Below are 23,467 nucleotides of genomic sequence, written 5' to 3' on the forward strand. Positions count from 1 at the left end.
TTTCAATCTGGTTTCCGTCAGCATCACAGCACAGAGACAGTGCTCATAAAGATAATAAATGATATTCGCTTAAACTCTGATTCAGGTAAAATATCAGTGCTGGTGCTACTAGATCTTAGTGCTGCCTTTGACACAGTAGATCACACGATACTCTTACATAGACTGGAAAACTGGGTAGGGCTCTCTGGGATGGTACTCAAATGATTTAAAACATACCTACAAGGAAGAGGTTACTATGTGAACATAGGTTACCATAAATCTGAGTGGACATCCATGACATGTGGAGTCCCACAGGGTTCAATTCTTGCACCGCTTCTGTTTAATTTGTATATGCTCCCACTTGGTCAAATAATGAAAAAGAACCAAATTGCTTACCACAGCTATGCAGATGACACCCAGATATACTTAGCCCTGTCACCCAATGACTACAGCCCCATTGACTCTCTATGTAAATGCATTGATGAAATTAACTGTTGGATGCATCAAAACTTCCTCCAGTTAAACAAAGACAAAACTGAAGTCATTGTATTTGGAAATAAAGATGAAACTCTCAAAGTTAACACATACCTTGACTCTAGGGGTCTAAAGACACAAAATAAAGTCAGAAATCTTGGTGTAATTTTAGAGTCTGACCTTAATTTCAGTAGTCACGTGAAAGCGATAAGCAAATCAGCTTACTACCATCTCAAAAATATTGCCAGAATTAGCTGTTTTGTCTCAAGACAGGACTTAGAGAAACTTGTTCATGCTTTTATCACAAGCAGGGTGGATTACTGCAATGGACTCCTTACTGGGATCCCCAAAAAGACCATTAGACAGCTGCAGCTCATACAAAACACTGCTGCTAGAATTCTGACCAGAACAAAAAAATCTGAGCACATTACTCCAATCCTCAGGTCCTTACACTGGCTTCCTGTTACATTTAGAATAGATTTTAAAGTATTGTTACTCGTTTATAAATCACTTCATGGCTTAGGACCCAAATACATGACAGATATGCTAACTGTATATAAACCTAACAGATTACTCAGATCATTAGGATCAGGTCAGTTAGAAATACCAAGGGTTCACTCAAAACAAGGTGCGTCAGCATTTAGTTATTATGCCACCTCTAGCTGGAATCAGCTTCCAGAAGAGATCAGATGTGCTTCAACAGTAAACACTTTTAAATCTAGATTAAAAACACATCTGTTTAACTCTGCATTTACTGAATGAGCACTGTGCTGCTTCACACTGACTGCACCTTTAACTCAGGTCACTTTTACTCCTGTTTTATTTTTTTTAACATTTTAAAGTGTTTTTATTAAAATCACATTTATTTTCTTTAATTGTTATTCTAAATTCTCATGTATCTTTGTTTTTATTGTGATTTTATTGTGTATCTATTATTTTTACATTTTCTTTTTTCTCTTTTATATATTGTTTTCTCATTTCTATGTAAAGCACTTTGAATGACCTCTGTGTATGAAATGTGCTATACAAATAAACCTGCCTTGCCTTGCCTTGCCTTGCCTAAAAGGCAGACTTTTTCCTAAGAATGCAATAAAATGAAACAAAATCTGTTTTTGATCCAGCGAGTACCCAGGCTGCGTTCACACGGTACCATACTACGGTTGTCAAACCCATATTTAAATCCTTAAGACAGTTCCGTTCACACGCAGTTCGGTTATTTACAGGTTTGACAACCGCATTCTATAACCGACCTCACACCCCTAACTTTTCAGGTTTCACCACTGTATTTACAGAGAAGCTGTGCCGTGTAAACGGAATCGCACTGGACAACCAGGGGCCCGTTCTTCGTACGTCGCTTAATACATCCGAGATCAAATGAGACATCTGAGATATTTAGATCTCACTAATTATGATCTCGCTTATTGGGTTCTTTGAACACCACTGCTGTTGATGATTAGTATGGCAGGATTGAATTATCTGAGATTACTGCGCGTTCGTGCACTGCAAGAAAAGGCAATACATATCGATAGTAGAAACACTGATCAGCCACGCTGTGATTGGCCAGTTGTTACAATGGCCAAGAACACGCCCATTTTTAACCCCTGCAGGCTGAGAGCTACTGATGAAAGGTTGTGAACTTTTTATGACACTGAATTTAGAATCCCAGTTAAAGCTACTTTTGTACATAAAATCACCATAAATAATGTAAAATATTCTGTAAAAATATCATCTTGATATCTTTATATGCTTGATTTAAACTTTGATGCTCCTAAAGTACTTTAAGTCTCTTTTAAAAACAGTTAAATGCTATTTTATCTGTTTGAAACAGCAACATAAAAAGCAGAATAAAAACAGGTGGTAGTCGTGCATCTTCATGTGATGTGCTGGCAGGAGTGATGTCTCTAAACTGATTGATTGTACAGATCATCTCTGGAGCAGTCGCTCTTTCTTAAACCCACAGCCAATGCAACAATTTAATTCCTGATAAATAAAATTTTAATTGTAGTTTATTATGAGATAGTGTTTTCTTCTCTTTTGTGCAGTTGTAGATAATACACCAACACTTTTAGCAGTTTCCAAGAATGTGGTAAATAAAGTATGATGTGCAGTAAGGGAATGGTAATGTTATTCTACATCAAAAGATTATAAAATGCAATCGTTTCTGATAGCAATGCACATGACAAAGAAATCCTCTCAGATGGTAGTCCTTTAGAGAAACTATATGCAATTGGTTAAATAAGTTTACTTCAATTGTATTATTCTTAACTGATTTCTGACTATATTAGCAGTATTCCACGTTAACTGAAAGTCCTGCATCTGCTGAGTCTGCACAGAAAAGTGTAGTAAAGAAGATAAAGATATGTGAAAATATGTGCAAAAAACTCATTTTGTTATTTTGGTCATTTTTGTCGCAGAACAGGTACAGGGTAACATATTTGTAGACAACGTTTTAAAGATAGAACAGATAGAAATTACTAAACGAAAACCCTTTCATGCATGACTTTGTAAGCTACTTGACAATCTAAAGAAAAAACTAAAATAGGAGATTCAATTTCACATTGAGTAATAGTCTTTATTGTACATAACATCTATTAGTGCTGGGTATGATTAATTGCTGTTTTTATTAAGGAAAATTCAAACAAATTTAAAATTAATGTGATCAGCATGTTTGTCTTGTCATTTATTTAAGAACAATAATCAAACACCTGTTACACAAAAACAAGTCGCACAAGTACAGAAAAAATATATTTGTTATATTATATATTTTTTAAATAACATCGCTAAAAGATTTAATTAATCTAACCTTTTTTTATTACGGGTTGAATTTGAAAAGCTCTTTATATTAATCATGCATCTTACGCAGATTGTGTTCGTATAATGGAGAATACGTGACTGCGTCAGACTTTCCGTATCACATCCGCTTATAAAAGGTACAAACTAATCTTGTTTACATGAAATAAGCCTGCTCCCGAGCAGGTTTGAGCTTACGGACCTGTTGCTATGACAGCAAGTTTAGAATGAGCTTCGAAGAACCAAATAATCCAAGATCATGCCAAATCATCAACAATCAAATCCAGCTAACTGAGTTAGCGACGTACGAAGAACGGGCCCCAGTTGTCTGTCATGTCATTCGTTGCTCTTGTGTTAAGATAACGTTACAGTGCATGAAAATGACTGCAAACTACACAGCAGAATTGCTCCATAAAGTTAATGTGATATTATATTACCTTTATAGACGCCACAGAACATATAACATTACGCATAAAATTGCGTGCAGCCCAGTAAGTGAAATATATAAAGTTTAAACTTTAAAAGTGGACGATAAATATAATGTTAAGTGTATAATAAAAGGGATATAAAAATTAGCTGTTTATTTACTCACCTTTCATCTTCAGTGAAGCAATAAAGAAGATATTTTGCAAAAAAAAAAAACATCTGTGATTCATATAATGCGAGGCAAAAGATGCGTCACTTTGAGAGGTCAAAAAGCAGATATATCCAATACAAAAGTAATCTCCATGACTCCTGGTGACATTTTTTGCTGCTTGTAAAGCAAATCTGTCGGTTTTTGCAAGATATTGAACGTTATTTACAACATTATTAGCGTCCATACAGAACTGTGGTAACATATAACGTGCACTTTTTACACTCTCGCTCTTCAGGTGGCGCTAAGAGGCTGGTTTTGGTAAACCCAGGGGGGCAGGGTTTCATATTTTACTGAAGCAGCCCTGGGCACCGCCATTAAAGCTAGCGGACCCCCACCTGCTCTTAGCATTCCATTGACTCCCATTCATTTTGGCGTCACTTTGACAGTGAATAACTTTACATCTGAGGCATTTAATGACTCAATTTGTGCATCAATTATTTCTAAAGAAACACGAAAATGTATAAAATGCTCCATTATCTTGTATCTTATGTTATGGCCCAGTAGAAGCAGTTTTAGTAAATCTATGCTAACGATTGCTTCATAACCACGCGACTCTCTGTCGCACAGTAGAGAAATTACCGTATGGACAGGAGGAGAAGCGCATGTAGAATATGGCGTACTGGCGTTAAACTTTAAAATAAATAAATACTATGCAAAATGACAAAGTAATTAACCAGAATACTAAATTTACTTAATACAAAATGTACTCCTGTTCACGTTTGCCGTTTCTGCAAGATTCGGTGAGTGATTCAGATTTCTCTTGGCACAGCTATTGGAAGACTTACAATTGTCAGACAGGTTGCTCACGTCACCAAGCTCAGTTTGAGTCTGCGCAGTACGCTCAAAAACGGATCGATTTGCTTCATAAGTCATTATGATTACTTTTGTATTGGATATATCTGCTTTGGTAAAACGTGCAGTTGCGGAAACTGATTTTATGTTCATTCATTTTGGAAATTAAAACTTTAATAATGAATCACCCTTGTTTATTTTGCTCTGCACAATTGTAAGCGTTACACCAGCCAGCTGTTTTTGTTAAATACATAAATAAAGTTTTGCCCATTGCATAAATAATACTTTTTTAAATATTTTCATCTGTCACTATGGTTACAGGCGCCACGTGTAACTAGCATACGGGTTTGACAGCTAGACAGCATGCGGAGCAAAACACGCAGTCCATCTTCACATCAAAGTACAGCCACCTCCACTCGTGACTGAAAAGAACCTGAAAATATTTCAACTCCAAAACGTTTAGCTGGAAAATGGTGATTATGTGTCTGACAGCACTGTGTTAATGTTCCTAACCCTTCTGATTTTGTTGTGGTGATATTTGGATTAACAGAGAGCTCAGGTTCAGCTGTTGTGTTAGTCCTGCTGCTAACTTTAATATCCCACTCATTTTTTGGGGTCCGTTCTTCGTACATCGCTTAATTCATCCGAGATCAAATGAGACATCTGAGATGTTTAGATCTCGCTAATTATGATCTCGCTTATTTGGTTCTTTAAACACCACTGCTGTTGATGATTAGTATGGCAGGATTGAATTATCTGAGATCACTGCGCGTTCGTGCACTGCAAGAAAAGTCAAAACATATCGATAGTAGAAACACTGATCAGCCACGCTGTGATTGGCCAGTTGGTACAATGGCCAGGAACACGCCCATTTTTAACCCCTGCAGTCTGAGAGCTATTGATGAAAGGTCGTGAACTTTTTATGACGCTAAATTTGTAAACCCAGTTAAAGCTACTTTTTTACATAAAATCACCATAAATAATGTCAAATTTTCTGTGTAATATATAATCTTGATATCTTTACTATGCTTGTCAAAGATTAAAATTAATGATAGTAATTAAAATTTGATGCTCCTTATTAAAGTACTTTAAGTTTCTTTTAAAAACTGTTTGTCTGTTTGTAACAGCAACTTAAAAAGCAGAATAAAAACAGGTGGTGGTCCTCCATCTTCATGTGATGTGCTGGCAGGAGTGATGTCTCTAAACTGATTGATTGTGCAGATCATCTCTGGAGCAGTTGCTCTTTCTTAAACCCACAGCCAATGCAACAATTTAATTTCTGATAAATAAAATTTGAATTGTAGTTTATTATAAGATAGTGTTTTCCTCTCTTTTGTGCAGTTGTAGATAATACACCAACACTTTCAGCAGTTCTCAAGAATGTGTTAAATGAAGTATGATGTGCAGTAAGTGAATGTAAATGTTATTCTACATCAAAAGATTATAAAGTGCAACTGTTTCTGAGCAATGCACATGACAGTAAAGAAATCCTCTCAGATGACAGTCCTTTAGAGAAACTATATGCAAGTGGTTAAATAAGTTTACTTCAATTGCATTATTCTTAACTGATTTCTGACTATATTAGCAGTATTCCACGTTAACTGAAAGTCCTGCATCTGCTGAGTCTGCACAGAAAAGTGTAATAAAGAAGATAAAGATATGTGAAAATATGTGCACAAAACTTGTTTGGTTATTTTGGTCATTTTTGTCACAGAACAGGGACAGGGTAACATATTTGTAGACAACGTTTTAAAGATAGAACAGATAGAAATTACTAAACGAAAACCCTTTCATGCATGACATTGTAAGCTACTTGACAATCTAAAGACAAAACTAAAATAGGAGATTAGTTTATTCAAATAAAAATTATTTCACACTGAGTAATAGTCTTTATTGTACATAACATCTATTAGTGCTGGGTATGATTGATTGCTGCTTTATTAAGGAAAATTAAAACAAATTTAAAATGAATTAGGGCTCGGAAAAAAATCGATTTGATTTTAAAATCGAGTTGGTAGGTCAAATCGATTCATATTTTCAAAAAATTGAGTTTTTTAGATTTTTTTCTCCCCCTCTGCAGTATAGCGCAGTACATACATTTTGCATTCGCCAAATCTTCCTTCAGGGTTTCCGTAGGACACTCCCTGCGGGGCAGCCCTCTGCCCCTCCCCTCTCCCGAGGGCAGCACATGCATACTCAAACAACATGGCAAAAACAGCCGGCAAAAGAGAGCTGCTCCTTCCAAAAAATGCTCTTCAACTTTGGTCGTGTGGAGTTGGTTTGGATATGCGTGAATTTCATGTTGATGTAATTTCATTAAATATAATAAGTATATATTTTTTAAATATGTGTACAGTTTGCAATTATTTTGTTAAAAAATCGAATCGTAAATCGAGTTTTTTATAAAAAAAATCACAGATTTTTTTTAGGGGGACAAATCGCCCAGCCCTAAAATGAATGTGATCAGCATGTTTGTCTTCTCATTCGTTTAAGAATAATAATCAAACACCTGTTACACAAAAAGAAGTTGCACAAGTTCAGATAAAGAATATTGTTATATTACATATTTTAAAATAACATCGCTAAAAGATTTAATTAATCTATCCTTTTTTTATTACATGTTGAATTTGAAAAGCTCTTTTAATCTTGCCTCTTACGCAGATTGCGCTTGTATACGTGACTGCGTCAGACTTTCCGTATCACATCCGCTTAAAGCGGTACAAACTAATCTTGTTTACATGAAATAAGCCTGCTCCCGAGCAGGTTTGAGCTTACGGACCTGTTGCTATGACAGCAAGTCTAGGATGAGCTTTGAAGAACCAAATAATCCAAGATCATGCCAAATCGTCAACAATCAAATCCAGCTAACTGAGTTAGCGACGTACGAAGAACGGACCCCTGATCTCAATAATGAACTCTATTTGTTTTCATATCTGTCATCTTATGTCAGAATTCTTAATTGTAATCAATAAATTCAATCAGAATACAAAGACACTGTGTATGGCTATTATTATTAATACAATGAATTCAGCCTATCAATAAAAGTTTGCAGTTTGCTCTCGCTGTGCTTTGGTGTTGTGCTCCTATTGGTCTGTGGGTCACTGCGTGAGCTCGAGTGTATTCATCTTGGAACACAATGCTAATGCGCTAATGTGACCCTACCGGAGAATCTATCGGAGATTTATTGGGTGAAGCCGATAACAAAATGGCCAAATACCGTCCGATAAATCGGCCATGGCAATATACAGGTCGACCACTAGACATGATACCTTATTGCTGACTGTGCAAAGTTGTGAGCTTAATTTTAACAACCCAGGTCCGGGTTGGCTTGCTGGACTGGGGGGCAGTCAGGATTTTTTTTGGGGGGCAGCCATTTCTCGACAAAAATGATTCATACACTAAAACAATGGATGTTTCAATCCAATTTTATTTTGCATCTGTCTTATAATATGTCCTTTTGCATGTTCAAATTTTAAATGTAACTTAGATGCACTGCAAATGCGTGTAGACTTATAATGATTTATAATGCTATAATGATTGATTACACTTAATATGTAGTTTTACACATTAAGTCACAGTTAATTAAATCAGTCAAGCAGGTGATATTAATGCAAAGCTGAACATATAGCTATATTTTATTAATGTGTACACTGAATTTAATCTATTATTTCACTTATAGATAAAAAACCATCCCTATACCGACCCCTACCCAACCAAAGATGCCTTTAGTCTAAATAAACACTTGTTAGGCACTTTATTTCCACTTCTCAAACATTTTCTTCATTTAAAAGTAAATGCCTTTTTAATGTGATATGTGATAAGATATATTTTCAATAATTCTTGACCCTATCATGCTGCTGCAGAAGCCATGCTCAAATATCACAGCAAAGCGCAATACTTTAAATAATCTATATAAAAACATCATGAAAGCAATTTGACATTCATGACAAATTCGTCAAAGGTTATCCTGTTACAGAACCAGACAAAAGCACAAGCCTTAAAATACTGTAAGTGTGACTTGGGAAGAGACCAAAAATAAATCACACGGCTTTGTTCACTACACCGAAAATAAGATATTATAATACAACGCAACATTATCAAATACAAAATTTTTTCTGTAGATTTTTGTGTGTCAAGTTTTTCCTTAAACGCGAGATGAATGAGTTGATGAATGATGATGAAAAAAACCATCAAAATTTGATTTTAAAACTAAACGCGATGCTCAGCAATACTGTATATTTACTGTATAACCATCTTATATCATGTATATCTGCTATATATTATGCCACAACCAAACTGCATATTGCAGAGGTGTAAGAGTAGCTGAAAGCCATACTTGAGTAATAGTACAGATACCTTATTGTAAAAATTACTCCACTACAAGTTACAAGTCACCAATTTAAATGCGACTTGAGTAAAAGTATTAAAGTAACCCAATTTAAATGTACTCAAGTATTTTTACTCGTACTGAATGTTGGCTCAAAGATGCACTAGTCCTCAACACAAAGAGTTATTGTAGGTCAGTGAAAACCAAGAAAGTTTATTTATGAGGTTTTACTTCCTAATATAGAAAAGAAATCAAACACCTAAAATGTTTTGACCTGGCAGAACAAACACAGATTAAACATAGTCATAGTCTGGTAACACTTTACAATAAGGTTCATTAGTTAACATTCGTTAACTACATTAGTTAACATGAACTAATTATAAACTGCACTTATACAGCATTTATTAATCTTTGTTAATGTTAATTTCAACAATTATTAATACTTTATTAAAATCGTGTTAACGTTAGTTAATGCACTGTGAACTAACGTGAACGAACAACTAAAAGCTTTATTTCTATTAACTAACATTAACAAAGATTAATAAATACTGTAACAAATGTATTGCTCATGGTTTGTTCATGTTAGTTAATGCATTCACTAATGTTAACTAATGAACCTTATTGTAAAGTGTTACTGATAGTCTTTTGACTAAAATTTTATTTAGTTTTAGTCATATTTTTTTCATCTGAATTGATTTAGTTTTAGTCTAATTTTATTCAACTAAATGCCATGAGATTTTAGTCGACGAAATTTACATTAAATTTAATTAAACCCATTTAATTTTAGTCTAGTGTCATTGTGTACTTGAATGCGCCATGCTGAAAAATATATAGCCTAACCTTGTGATGACATTAGTTAATGTATTAACTAACTTGAACAAACAATGAGCAATACATTTGTTACAATATTCATCTTTGTTAAGGTTAGTTAATAAAAATGTAAGCTTTAATTGTTTGTTCATGTTAGTTCAGAGTGCATTAACTAATGTTAACAAAATTTTAATAAAGAATTAGTAATTGTTGAAATTAACATTAACAAAGATTAATAAATGCTGTATGTTGAGTAATTATCTGTCCACCCTGCCTGCCATAGAGCGCAAAGATACATTAACATATTTATTTTGGTCAATATAAAAACATGTCTCTTTCATTCTCCCAGCGTCAAATTTGTGTAACAACGCTCCCTATTGGCCAGAGGTGTCTTACCCGGACATTTACTCGTACCTCATCGAGTCAACAGGGAAGCAAGTGAATGATTTTACTTAGTATTTGAAAGTTACTTCGTATTTATTTATAATGTCTTTATATTTAGAGTAATGAGTGCACTTTTCCGTCCAGCCATAAAACTAACTGGCTTAGCGATATTTCCAGCAATCACTGGATGGCGTTGTTACACAAATTTGACGCTGTGAGAGTGTGGGGGACATGTTTTTGTATTGACCAGGTGGAATGTGTTGGTGTGTCTTTCGGGCTCTGTGGCGGGCGGGGTGGACAGATAGATGCTCGACGTGTTTAATCTAAGTGATTTCATAAGTTATTTACGCCTGCCGGCTGTGTAAAAACGTTGCTTTGTTCAGCTATTTTGAATGGAAGTCAATGGAAGGTCTGTTTTTTTATCCCCCAAAAAGGGGCGGTGACGAAATTTACAGTCAAGTTCCCGGATGTGCCAGTAGTCCGTATATGCATTTGATTCGCTCTCGCAGTACTTTGATTTCATAACATTCCTCTGCGCAGCGCCACATGAAGTCCCTCAGTTGTGTGTGAGCGTCTAACCTCGCGACCACAGATTCTATCCATCATCACCCTTTGACACTTTCGTCTCGTTTTTATTCGTTCACGAATAAACAATGTAGTGGGTAACGGTAAGTGTCATTTCAAATGTAGTGGATTAAAGAGTACAAATACCCAATCAAAAATGTAATTGAGTAGAGAGTAAAAGTTGCTTATATTTTTGATACTCAGTACAAGTACAAAGTAGCCCAAAAAATACTTAAGTACAGTAACGAAGTACATTTACTCGAGTACTTTACACCTCTGCCATTACTACGACATACACTTGCAAACCTCCCCTAACAGTAATTACTAACTAAGCTGTAACAAACAAGACAGCAAGAAACTTATGCAAACCTGAATAAATATTTTAAACTTACCTCTAAAACCCCGCTGGCGCTGTCGTTGTCCTTTCGCGCCCAAACGTAAAGTACGTTATTCTGCTCTGCGCTTCTAAACTGAGTGGCGATTGGCAACTGAAGGGTCATTACCGCCACCTACTGGACTGGGTGTAGCGCATTTAATAGTCAGTGGGGGAATTTTTTATTATATACTGTGTTCTTTGGGCTATTAAATATTAATTGAGCAATAAATGAAAATTAAAGTTAATTTAAATTTCACACGATTTTTTTCTATAACACTTTACATAATTATATGCAAATTTGCTAGACAAACACTATAAGAGATATAAAAGCAACAAAAATAATGTTAGGTTATTTATTTGAAAACTTTACCAATTCCTGCAAAAATAAAATGAAATAATAAAATAAAAAAATTAAATAAAAATTATAATGTCATTGATTTGTGATTATTAATAATATCAGTTTTGACTTATGATTGTTATTTGTTAATATACACTTAGTTGGCAGTTTTCTGATGATGGTAAACTAAGGCATTTCTATCTAAGGCATTTAAGTCATTTTTGGTAAACGTATTTAAAATAGCTGTTGATTCCCCAAAATGATCATACATTTGAAATCTTCTTGAACACTCACATATTTAGAGATGATCTGACCAGATCATTTTTACTTGCTGTATAAAAGCAAAAAACTTGTCTGATGGTGGTCCTGGGGGAAAAGGTATTTAGGTCACAAAATAAACAGGACTTTATAGGATTGTAAATATGTTCACTAAATTACACAAAAATTCACCCAATTTGATTTGTGTTAAAGTGTGCAGATTAGGCTGACCAAAAATCAACATTGAGTCAATGTTTGGCTTTTCAACATTGAAAAATAAATGTATTATAAACATTGATTCAATGTTTGGATTTTCAACATTGAGAAAGCAATACATTAGCAACATTGATTCAATATTATTTAGCATTGAAATTTCAAACTTGACCATAATGATCATTCTGATGGAATTTCAACATTTAATCAATGTCACCTTGCTATCTGGGCTGCCTCTGCAATATATCTGTCGACCACTAGACTTGATACATTAATTGCTTTTTTTCTAAACAAGACATTTGTCTTGTTTAGCTCTGCATTAACAAAATAAATTAGGCTATATAACAGGAAGCTAACAAATCTCTCATGATGTGGTGATGTGGCGGAGTAGCAAATCTAAATAACACGTGAGCCGGTGGACAAAAACAGACAACCTGGCGTACTCTAAATACTTTAATTAGTCTGTGATCTTTATTGCCAAAACAATCAGAAATACATACAAATAAATTTTCAGGTGTATTTTAGATTAAAGTCTGTAAAAGACAGTACAGGTGAAGTGAAAAAGCCCTGTGGTAGCACATTAACTCTTTCCCCGCCAGCGGTTTTTAAAAAGTTGTCAGTCAGCTCCATTTTTTATGATTTAATGCCTTCTAGAAAATGTTCTTCTTTAAATATATAAACTGTAAAAACGGCTATTTCTATCACACTAATATCACATTTACTCTCTAGCGTTTTTTCCGCTTTGCAATGAGACACACATATACACACTCATCTATAGAAATCAGTTGAGTGGTAACAATAAAAGGGTTGTTCCCAGAAATTGACAGTCTTTGTCTAGTCTCTAATCGGACATCCTTTGGTGGGCCAGTGTCTAGAACCTTCAATTGATTTATGTGGTGAAAACTGCCATATATACATTTCTTCATAAACATACACTATATCAAATGAAAGATCAGACCCTCTGCTTTAAAAAAAAACCTATTGCATCCTAACTTTATTTGTTCTCTTTTTATCACCTATCAAATATGGGTGGGTCTCGTCAAAAATACAAAATTTTGTGCAAAAAGCTGAGATAATTGTGTTTTTGTAAAAGACTTCTGATAGGTCAGATTCAGAGCGATGATCAGAACACGCGCTGTGTCTGAACTGTTTGGGGAAAGGGGTTGCTTCCTGGTTGCGTAAGTTGGGTAGGAGCGCAATATGGTGGATAATTAATTATTAATTAATTAATTCCTTACATTTATATAACGCTTTTCTCAGTACTCAAAGCACTTTACATACAGTTGAAACCAGATAATTACATACTGTACACTTCAGAAAAAAACACAAAATCTTTTATTTCTTTACTGTCATACATTAAATCAGAGTAAACTTTTTCTTTTTTAGATAAATAAATATTAAAAAACTGTTTCACTTGGGCCAAACGTTTTGGGTATCCTTCCACAAGCTTTCTACAATAGTTTGCTGGAATTTTGGCCCAGTCCTCTTGACAGAACTGGTGTAACTGGGTCAGGTTTGTAGGCCTTCTTGCTCGCACTCGCCTTTTCAGTGCCGCCCACAAATTTTCTATGGGATTGAGATCCGGCCTTTATGATGGCTACTCCAATACCTTGACTTTCTTGTCCATAAGCCACTTTGTACCTAATTTGGAGGTATGCTTGGGGTCATTGTCCATTTGGAAGACCCATTGCTTTAACTTCACCCACAAGCTTTAACTTCCTGGCTGATGTCTTCAGATGTTGCTTCAATATATCCACATAATTTTCTTTTCTCATGATGTATTTTGTGAAGTGCCGCAGTTTCTTCTGCAGCAAAGCAGCCCCACAACATTATACTACCACCCCCATATTTTACAGTTGGGATGTTGTTCTGAGGCTTTAAAGCTTCGCCATTTTTTCTCCAAATATACCGTTTATCATTATGGCCAAACAGTTACATTTTTGTTTCGTCAGATATATGTTGTAAACACAGCCCTTCTCTTCACCGACCGGTTCAGATCCGCGTCCGCTAAGGCGGTGTGCACTTATCATTGCTATCGGGAGGGACTCGGGAGCCCGCATGTCGGTTTCTCCCGCCCCGATCGGTAGCCCGTGTTTTACTGTTTGACTGTGTCAGACGATGTTCGTGAGTCCTGCGGTTCAAGGCCCGCCTCGACCGGTCTATTAAATGAGAAGTTTATCGAGGTTGTTTCTCGTAACTGCTAGTTTTAATATGTATGAACCAGAATATTGTATATATATATATATATATATATATATATATATATATATATATATATATATATTTAAGCAATATCGCTCGAGTAGGAGTGTGATATGTAAGCAATAAGGTACGGAGTGCCTGCAACCCCTTCAGCTGTTACTTATTCACGATACAGCACTTGCCTCGAGTACCTTATTGCTTTTATAAAATGGTTACCACACAATATTAAAGTAAAAAAATATATTAGTGCAACTTTCATGAAGTTAAATCAATAAAAGCATTCCTTCGGCTAGAAAAAATAGTCCCTGACTGCGAACAACAACATGAAAGCTCAAATAAAAACAACAAACTGTTCTCAGACTTTGTCTCATTATATGTTTATGTGTTGCTAAGGGTGTTGCTAAGGGCGCAGTGATATTAAATAGAACCGTTGGGTGAAGCGGTCATAGCAGTGTTTTATTGTGAATAAAGCACACCTATTGACCAATCAGAATCAAGGATTGGAATCAAGGATTGGAACTAACCGTTTTATAAAGCTCTATATCATCACGGCTGTGATTAGGCCAGAGGCACGAGGCCGTAGGAGTAATTTTAAAAGCCTCTTTGTTTGAGAACTACTTCTTCCGCCACGGATTTGAGGGTGGCCAGAAGGACAGGTAACACTTTCGGCTGCTTAGAATCTCATTTTAACTCAATGGACGGATTCGCCATTTTTAAATATTACAATTTCTTGGTCACAAAGTGTAGTTTTAAGATTAGTTCCATCGAGAATATATATGTATTATATTTAAATCTACAGTCGATTAGTAAAGATAGCGCCTGTTTGAACGTTTGCTTAGTGAGATTCGGTACGTATGAGAACCAGAGCATGAGCGGACGTCAGTGTTCACTCGCCCTGCTGACCACCGCCCTCTCTGGGCTACATCTCTGACAGGGATTCCCTGGCTCTCATGTTGGCCTGATTAGATCAAATCAGCAGTATTTGGTGTCATGATGAAAAATTGCTTGTTTTTTTATTCACATTTAGTGTCTTTTGTGTTGTTATTGTTTTGGCGCGAGGTAAAAGTTAATAAAACTATACTTCTATAATGTTACTATTGGTTTACCATTTCATCTTAACGCGATACGAGCACTCGGTTATTATTAGACTTCGTTCTTGTCAGTACTATATAAAACTGTTTTTTATAAGTGTCAGATAGATGTTTTTGCATGCTGCTTATAAATATACCAGTGGCGATATCTCATAACATGTTTTAATAGTCACGTCGCGATGAAATAAATGATCAATGTCCACATTTAAAAGCTGCGGTGCTTACCTGCAGTTCCACAGTGTTTTCGCGTTCTGATAAGAGATATAGCTCCAGAAAAAAGCATTGAGACTGAACACCAAGAAAAGTATGTAAGTCCTAAAACAGGTGATCACATTTTGGGGATAATATGGAACTCTACGATGATGCAGGCACAGATGTCATCTGCTCGTGTCATGTCCATTTTTCACATAAGTGAATGAGTTGAAGCTAGGTCAATCGCACACCAACTGATGGTTTTAAAATCAGGGTTTTTCCTCGAGGGGCAACCCTTTTTGCATGTTCAGGGTTAGGCGCACATGTCTTCGTACTCTAGAATAGGGCAAAAATGTCCAATCAGCTAAACGCCAGGAAAATTGTGCTTCTCCAGTACAGAGGACCTCTTTTCTGGGTGTAGTATGGATCTCAATGACTGCAGGCACGGTTGTCTCCTGCTCGTATAGAATCCATCCTTTAACCATGGGGTTCCCTGAGGGGCAACCCGTTTTGCATAATCAAGGTCACACACGAATGCTTTGTGCCTTAGTATTATGGCAGAAACTATGGTTCCTTTCTCAAAAAAGGCCAGTGTTGGCTTTTTCAGATGTTCAGGGTTGCGCGCATATGTCTTCGTGCCCTAAGAATATGCACTCAAAAATATTGTTTGTTCATTCAACATAATTGAATTAAGGAAAACTTTTCCACGAAATTAGTTTTAGCTTGTACAACAAGAATACAATAAGTTAATTCAAACAAATAATATTTTGTTGCACCAACTTAATAAATATATTTTCATTGGTCATAAAAATATCTTGTTCAATAAACTTAATTCAGTTAAGGATGAACTTGTTTTGTCTTTGTTGGACAGACCAGAATTAATTGCGTGGAAACGCAATTAATTCTGGTCTGTCCAACAAAGACAAAACAAGTTCATTCAAGCAAAAAAGTCTAGTTAAACCAATTATCAGTTTCTATATAAAACTAATTAGCATAAGCACACGTTAGCATGCTAATGACACATTATTTGAACATGTGAGAAGAGATTGATCTTCAAACAGGCATTAACACAGTTAATGAAATACGTACGTCACATCCACAACCTAACCACAAGCACCACTCTTCTGCACAATGGTAACCAAACAATTTGTAAAAATATAATACAAACTCTTCTAAATCAATAAGATAAACCAACATTAAACACTACAAAGTCTTTCTCTTTACCTAAAAATGCATAAAATAACACTTAATTAAAAAAATTACTCTCCAAAGGCAGTTGCATGCAAAGCATGCTGGGAAATACAGATTCAGGGCCCAGTAAGCAATAGCAACAAAAATCATTAATGTGGTCCCAATATAAAATTATTAGGCTCAAGTATTTTTTTTAAATTTAAGCAGATTGAACATTATAAAAATAGGTTGAGACAAAAAAAAAATTGTGTTGTATTAACTTGTTTCATTTAAGTTAATTAAGGTGCAAAAATTTTTTTTTTGAGTGTGGAAAAAAATTAGGGTATTTGTTTATAGGCCCCAAGTTAGGTGCGGTCTGTCGCCGCATAACATTAATGACAGACGCATCCCTTTCTAGCTGTGATCAGTTATGGAAAGCCAAAAGGGACAAAAAATGTCCCATAAACTAAACGCCAAGAAAAGTATGTTTCTCCAGCACAGAGGACCTCTTTTCTGGGCGTGGTATGGATTTCAACAACTGCAGGCACGGTTGTCTCCTGCTCGTAAAGAATCCATCCTTTAACCATGGGGTTCCCTGAGGGGCAACCTGTTTCTCATGATCAAGGTCACACGCAGATGCCTTGTGCCTTAGTATTATGGAAGAAACCATTGTTCCTTTCCCATGAAGGCCAATATTGGGGGCTTAGGGTCATCACATCAGGCTTACGATGGATGCATCCCTCTAAGGCCGGGAAGTGGCTATGGAAGACCATCAGGTCAAAATCTATGTAAGTCCACATGGAGCAGACATTCTGCTGAGGCAGGCATGAGCTTGGGGAATGAAGACTCCACCCACATGTGGGGGAGCAAATTTGGCTCAGGTTCAGCCAAGCGAAAGCTGACCTGTTTGCAATTCAGGAGAATTCACATTGTACTCTTTGGTTTTCTTGCTTTCACCCAGTCCCACTCGGACTGGTTGCCATGACACAGGAAGGGTCTGAGGGCCTCCGGTGTGTTTTTCCCCAATTGCTCAGCTCCCGGGAGTTCTGGAGAGGGTCCGGCAGCACAGGCACAGCTGTTGCTCGTAGCCCCGTGTTGGGTGACCCGAGTGTGGTTTTCGAACCTGGTCTCCCTCCTAAACGGCTCCCCATTTCAGGGGCCGATCTGGAGGGATCGGTAGTCTCAGGTAAGGGGCACTGTGTTTTACCCCTGCCTAGAGTTTTTTGGTCTGGCCTCTGAGGAGGACAGACTCATAGAAACGGGTCTCTCAACTGAGGTTGTGCAGACTATTTTATTTCCAGAGCTCCCTCCACCAGGAAATTATACGCATTTGAAGAAAGACTTTAATTACGTGGTGCCAAGAGCACTTATATGAACCAGTTAACTGCCCCTTGGTACAGTTCTGGAGTTTTTATAGGAGCAGTTTGCAGCAGGGCTGCCTCCTTTGACCATTAAGGCTTATGTGGCAGTTATATCTGTCTTTCATACCTTAGTGGTCGGTCCCTCATTAAGTAGAGACCATCTATTCATGCGTTTCCTGTGTGGCACTCGGAGGCTGAGGCCTGCGAGTCATTTTAGGATCCCTGCGTGGGATCTGTCTGTGGTCCTGGAGGACTTATCAGGGGCACCATTTGAGCCATTGATACCATTTCAGAAGTTTCTTACTCTGGAAACTATATTTCTCCTAGCTATTACCTCCCTTAAGAGGGTAGGAGATTTAGAGGCTCTCTCAGTTTCGCCAACCTGTCTCGAGTTCGCTCCAGGCATGGTAAAGGTTTTTCTATACCCTAGGTCGGGCTACGTTCTGAAGGTTTTGAGCAACATACCACGCCCCATAGTCCTGCAGGCGTTCTGCCCTCCACCATTTAAGGACGCGAGCCAAAGAAAGCTTAATTTACTCTGTCCAGTACGAGCACTGGACATGTATGTGCTCAGAACAGAGGAGTTCAGGAAAGCAGAGCAGTTATTTTTGTGCTTTGGTTCGGCCCGGAAAGGTTTCCCGGCCACAAAGCAAACTTTGAGTAAATGGATAGTCGAGGCTATATGAATATCTCTTTTGCTTATGAAGCCTCTGGACGGCCCTCTCCTTTAACCCTCATAGCGCATTCAATTAGAGGTATGGCAGCATCTAAAGCCCTGTGGGCAGGTGCCTCTGTCCAGGATGTCTGTGATGCGGCAGGCTGGTCCTCACCGCTCACTTTTGTACAGTTTTATGAGTTGGATCTCACTCCTACTCCTGGATCTTTGGTGCTTACGTCTTAGTTGTGCTTTTTACACACAGACAGGCACTCGTAGTCTGGCGGATTGGGTATAGCGTTCCCAAAGCGTCTCTATGGCGACGCAGCGAGAGTTCCCTCGAAAGGGAACGTCTCTGGTTACATATGTAACCCTTGTTCCCTGAGAAGGGAACGAGACGCTGCGTCTCCTTTGCCATACTTCCTGTGAGCCGTCTTCGGAAATATTTATGCTTTTATGCTTTCCGGCTCCTGCGTCACCCCGCCGGTGACGTCACGCCCCACCATTGGTTGGATTTGATATACACATTCAGACGCACTCACACCTGAAGGCGTTCCCAAAGCGTCTCTATGGCGACGCAGCGTCTCGTTCCCTTCTCAGGGAACAAGGGTTACATACGTAACCCGAGACGTTTTTCATTCTCTGTCCCCTTTAAGATTTTTTTCCCCATGTGCAGTTGCAAACTGTAGTCTGGCTTTTTTATGGTGGTTTTGAAGTAATGGCTTCCTTCTCCCAGAGTAACCTTTCAGCTCATGACGGTACAGGACTCGTTTTACTGTGGATAATTACAGTGTCTTACCAGTTTTAGCCAGCATCCTCACAAGAACTTTTACTGTTGTTCTGGGGTTGATTTGCACATTTCACAACAAAATCTCTGGGACTCAGAATCCATTTCCTTCTTGACTGGTATGATGGTTGTACATTCCCATGTTTTTTATACTTGCGTATTATTGTCTGAACAGATGAACGTGGGACCTTCAGGCATCTGGAAATTGCACCTAAGGATGACCCACACTAGTGGAGGTCCACAATTCTTTTCCTGATGTCTTGGTGAATTTCTCTTGATTTTCCCATGATGTCAAAGAAAGAGGCTCTGTGTTTCAGGTACGCCTTTATATGCATCAACAGGTGTGCCACCAATTAACTCAAATGGAATCAATTAACCTATCAGAAGCATCTTAAAGTTAAAAATGGAATCAGCTGGAGGTTTATTTTTTGTTTTTTTAAGTCACAATAAACTTAGTGTATGTATACTTTTGACTTTGATGAATGTGATAAGAAAAATAAATAAAAATTCTCCCTCGCTCAATTCTGACATTTAACAAATGCAAAAAAATATGTTCATATTTATTGATCTAAAACAGAAAAAGTTTACTTTGATTTAATGTATGACAGTAAAGAAATAAAAGTTTTTGTGTTTTTTTTCTGAAGTGTATGTAGATATCTGGTTTCAACTGTATGAACAGGGGAATCTCCTCAACCACCACCAATGTGCAGCATCCACCTGGATGATGCGACGGCAGCCATATTGCGCCAGAACGCCCACCACACACCATAGTGGTAATAGTGGTATTGCGGATTGCCAGAAAAACTCGTCATTGACAGAGAAGCAATTTCTCTTAATTGACGAGTTAACTTGTCAATGGCAGCTAAAGAGTTAAAAACAAACATTCAAATAGCATTTCTTCTATTCAAATTATTATTGCAGATTGAATATTCAACCATTCATGCACATCCCTAATTCACAGCAGTGTAAAAACTGTAAAGGTAATAAAGTCACGTGAACATTCCACTAATATTAAAGTGTAAAGAAATTCTTGATTCTCATTCTTGCCATTCAGACGAATAACAGAACCTGACTGTAAGAGGAGGAAGATTGAACAATCTGATAATCAACTACAAGACTTCAATGAAAACATGAATCATCATTTCAGGTGAATTATAGGATTTTATTTATTTAAGTAGTAAATGTTAGAAAATGTTGACATTTTCTATTTGGCCTAAATGTAACATTTTTACAAACCATTAAGAGTCCTGTGTCTTATGATACAAACATTTTGCTCTATACATTTTTACTCATACATGTATTTGTGTAATAATCTGATATATTAATTTTTAATTTACAGTCATGACTCTGATTTTGCTGAAGTCCTGAACACATTCAGATCAAATCTGAGGAAGAAGTTTGAGTGTTTGTATGAGGTAACATCAAATAAGAGAAACCCAACACTACTGAATGAGATCTACACAGAGCTCTACATCACAGAGAGTGAAAGTGGAGAGATCAGTAATGAACATGAGGTGAGACAGATTGAGACACAATCCAGAAGAACAACAACAGAGGAGACACCAATCAAATGTAATGACATCTTTAAACCTTTACCTGAACAAGACAAACACATCAGAAGTGTGCTGACAAAGGGAGTCGCTGGCATTGGAAAAACAGTCTCTGTACAGAAGTTCATTCTGGACTGGGCTGAAGAGAAAGAGAATCAGGACGTCCACCTCATATTTCCACTTCCTTTCAGGAAGATCAATTTGATGAAGAACAAAACACTCAGTCTTTTAGATCTTCTTCATCTTTTCTTCCCACAAACAAAAGAAATGAAAATCTTCAGTGATGAATATAAAGTGTTGTTCATCTTTGATGGTTTGGATGAGTGTCGTCTGTCTCTGGATTTTCACAGCAGTGTGAGGTTGTGTGATGTAAGTGAATCAACCTCAGTGGACGTGATGCTGACAAACCTCATCAAGGGGAATCTGTTTCCCTCTGCTCTCATCTGGATCACCTCCAGACCAGCAGCAGCTGATCTCATCCCCTCTGAGTGTGTTGATCGAGTCACAGAGGTACGAGGATTCACTGATCCACAGAAGGAGGAATACTTCAGGAAGAGAATCAGTGATGAGAGTCTGTCTGATCAAATCATCTCACACCTGAAGTCATCCAGGAGTCTCTACATCATGTGTCACATCCCAGTCTTCTGCTGGATTTCAGTCACTGTTCTAGAGAGAATGTTGAGTAAAGCAAAGAGAAGAGAGATCCCCAAGACTCTCACTCAAATGTACACACACTTCCTGATCATTCAGACAAACATCAAACATCAGAAGGACTATGAGAAGAAAGATGAAGACATGATCTTCAAACTGGGTAAACTGGCTTTTGAGCAGCTTGTGAAAGGCAATCTGATCTTCTATGATGAAGACCTGAGAGAGTGTGACATTGATGTAGCAGAAGCATCAGTGTACTCAGGATTGTGTACTCAGATCTTCAGAGAGGAGTTTGGTTTGTATCAGGGGAAAGTTTACTGCTTTGTTCATCTCAGCATCCAGGAACATCTAGCAGCTCTTTATGCTCACATCTCCTTCACAAACAACAACAGAAATGTGTTTAGTAAAACAAAGGAACAAACTCAAAGAAAGAAGATTTCAGTGTCTGATCTGTATGAGAGAGCTGTAGATGAGGCTCTAAAGAGTAAAAACGGACGTTTAGATCTTTTTCTTCGTTTTCTTCTGGGTTTGTCAGTGGATTTGAATCAGAATCTCTTACGAGGTTTGATGACACAGACAGATCAAAGCTCTCACAGCAATGAGAAAACAGTTGAGTATATCAAGAAGAAGATCAGCAGCACTCGATCTCCAGAGAAATCCATCAATCTGTTTCACTGTCTGAATGAACTGGGTGATGATTCACTGCTGCAGGAGATTCAACATTATGTGAAATCTAAAACATTAAGTGAAGTCAAACTCTCTTCATCTCAGTGGTCAGCTGTAGTTTTTGTGTTGTTGACATCAGAACAGAAGATGGATGAGTTTAATATGTGGAATTTTGTTAGAGGAAACAAAGCTGAAAGACTGAAAGTTTTTAAGAAGATGCTGCCTGTGATTTGTGAATCCAGATCAGTTCAGTAAGTGTAAACTTTAACTTTATTAATGAAGAAAAACCTCAAAAATCTTCAGTACTGCAGATGTCATTCAGAGTTTAGTGTTCAGTGTTTGATGTGTTATCTGTATGTATTTATTTATTCACACACTAAGGGGCTAATCACACAGGGTCCGAAATTAACTTTTTGGCTCACCTGCCACGGGGACTGGTAGATGAAAAAAATCCACCAGCCAAGCATATTTTTTACCAGCCAGAATAATAAACAGCCTTTTTTTGTCACATGTACATTGATTTCATTTGCTGTATTCATTGCAAGGCTCCCAAAAAAATCCCTGGTAGACCTTCGGGCAGGAACTCTTCAGTTTTTGGTAGCCCGAAATGAATGCAAGTAGCCCGAATAAAAAATACATTATTTTTAATGTAGAGTATTAAGACAAAATATCTATCAAAACACAAATAACACATATCAATTTTCAGTACATATCAATCATCAGTACAATTTTTTCTTCTAACTAAAGTGAAATATCTATACATCAGATTCTGAATCTGAAATATTAACTGAAGTCACAGATAAGAAAATGCCACTTGACTTTGTGAGCATAGCACAGGCTTATTCAATTAGTTTTACCACATGCCAAATTTTGCCAATACAAAGCCAATAGGGCCTCTAACCACAATGTTTAATCTGCTATTCTTGTTGTTGTTTTGATGCTGTTGTTTTTTTAACAAACAAAAAGACTGGATTTCCATGTAAACCAACTCTTCCTGCTCCTCCCCACATCAGATATACTCACCATTTAAAAGTGGTTTAGTGGGTCACAAAACTCACAGTTTGGATCATCCAGTTACAGATTGGATAATTTTTTCGATCAGAAAAACAGGGGTTACTGTCACTTTAAGAGCGATTGTGCATAGAGTCACTCTCTTCACTGCCCGTACAATCTGTACTTTAAAGCTTGCTGCGAGAGATTT

General features: G+C 37.1%; 1 protein-coding gene across 1 annotated transcript in view; it reads left to right on the top strand.

The window, feature by feature from the left end:
- Positions 1 to 23,467, top strand: part of LOC129437206 (protein NLRC3-like) — a 211,271-nt gene that overhangs the window by 132,606 nt on the left and 55,198 nt on the right. The window contains exons 4-5 of the mRNA XM_073863418.1: positions 20,454 to 20,546; positions 20,739 to 22,517. Coding sequence (XP_073719519.1) covers positions 20,454 to 20,546; positions 20,739 to 22,517 — 1,872 coding nt within the window. The remainder of the gene's footprint in view (positions 1 to 20,453; positions 20,547 to 20,738; positions 22,518 to 23,467) is intronic.

Source organism: Misgurnus anguillicaudatus, chromosome 24, assembly GCF_027580225.2.
Source record: "Misgurnus anguillicaudatus chromosome 24, ASM2758022v2, whole genome shotgun sequence".
NCBI classification, from domain to species: domain Eukaryota; kingdom Metazoa; phylum Chordata; class Actinopteri; order Cypriniformes; family Cobitidae; genus Misgurnus; species Misgurnus anguillicaudatus.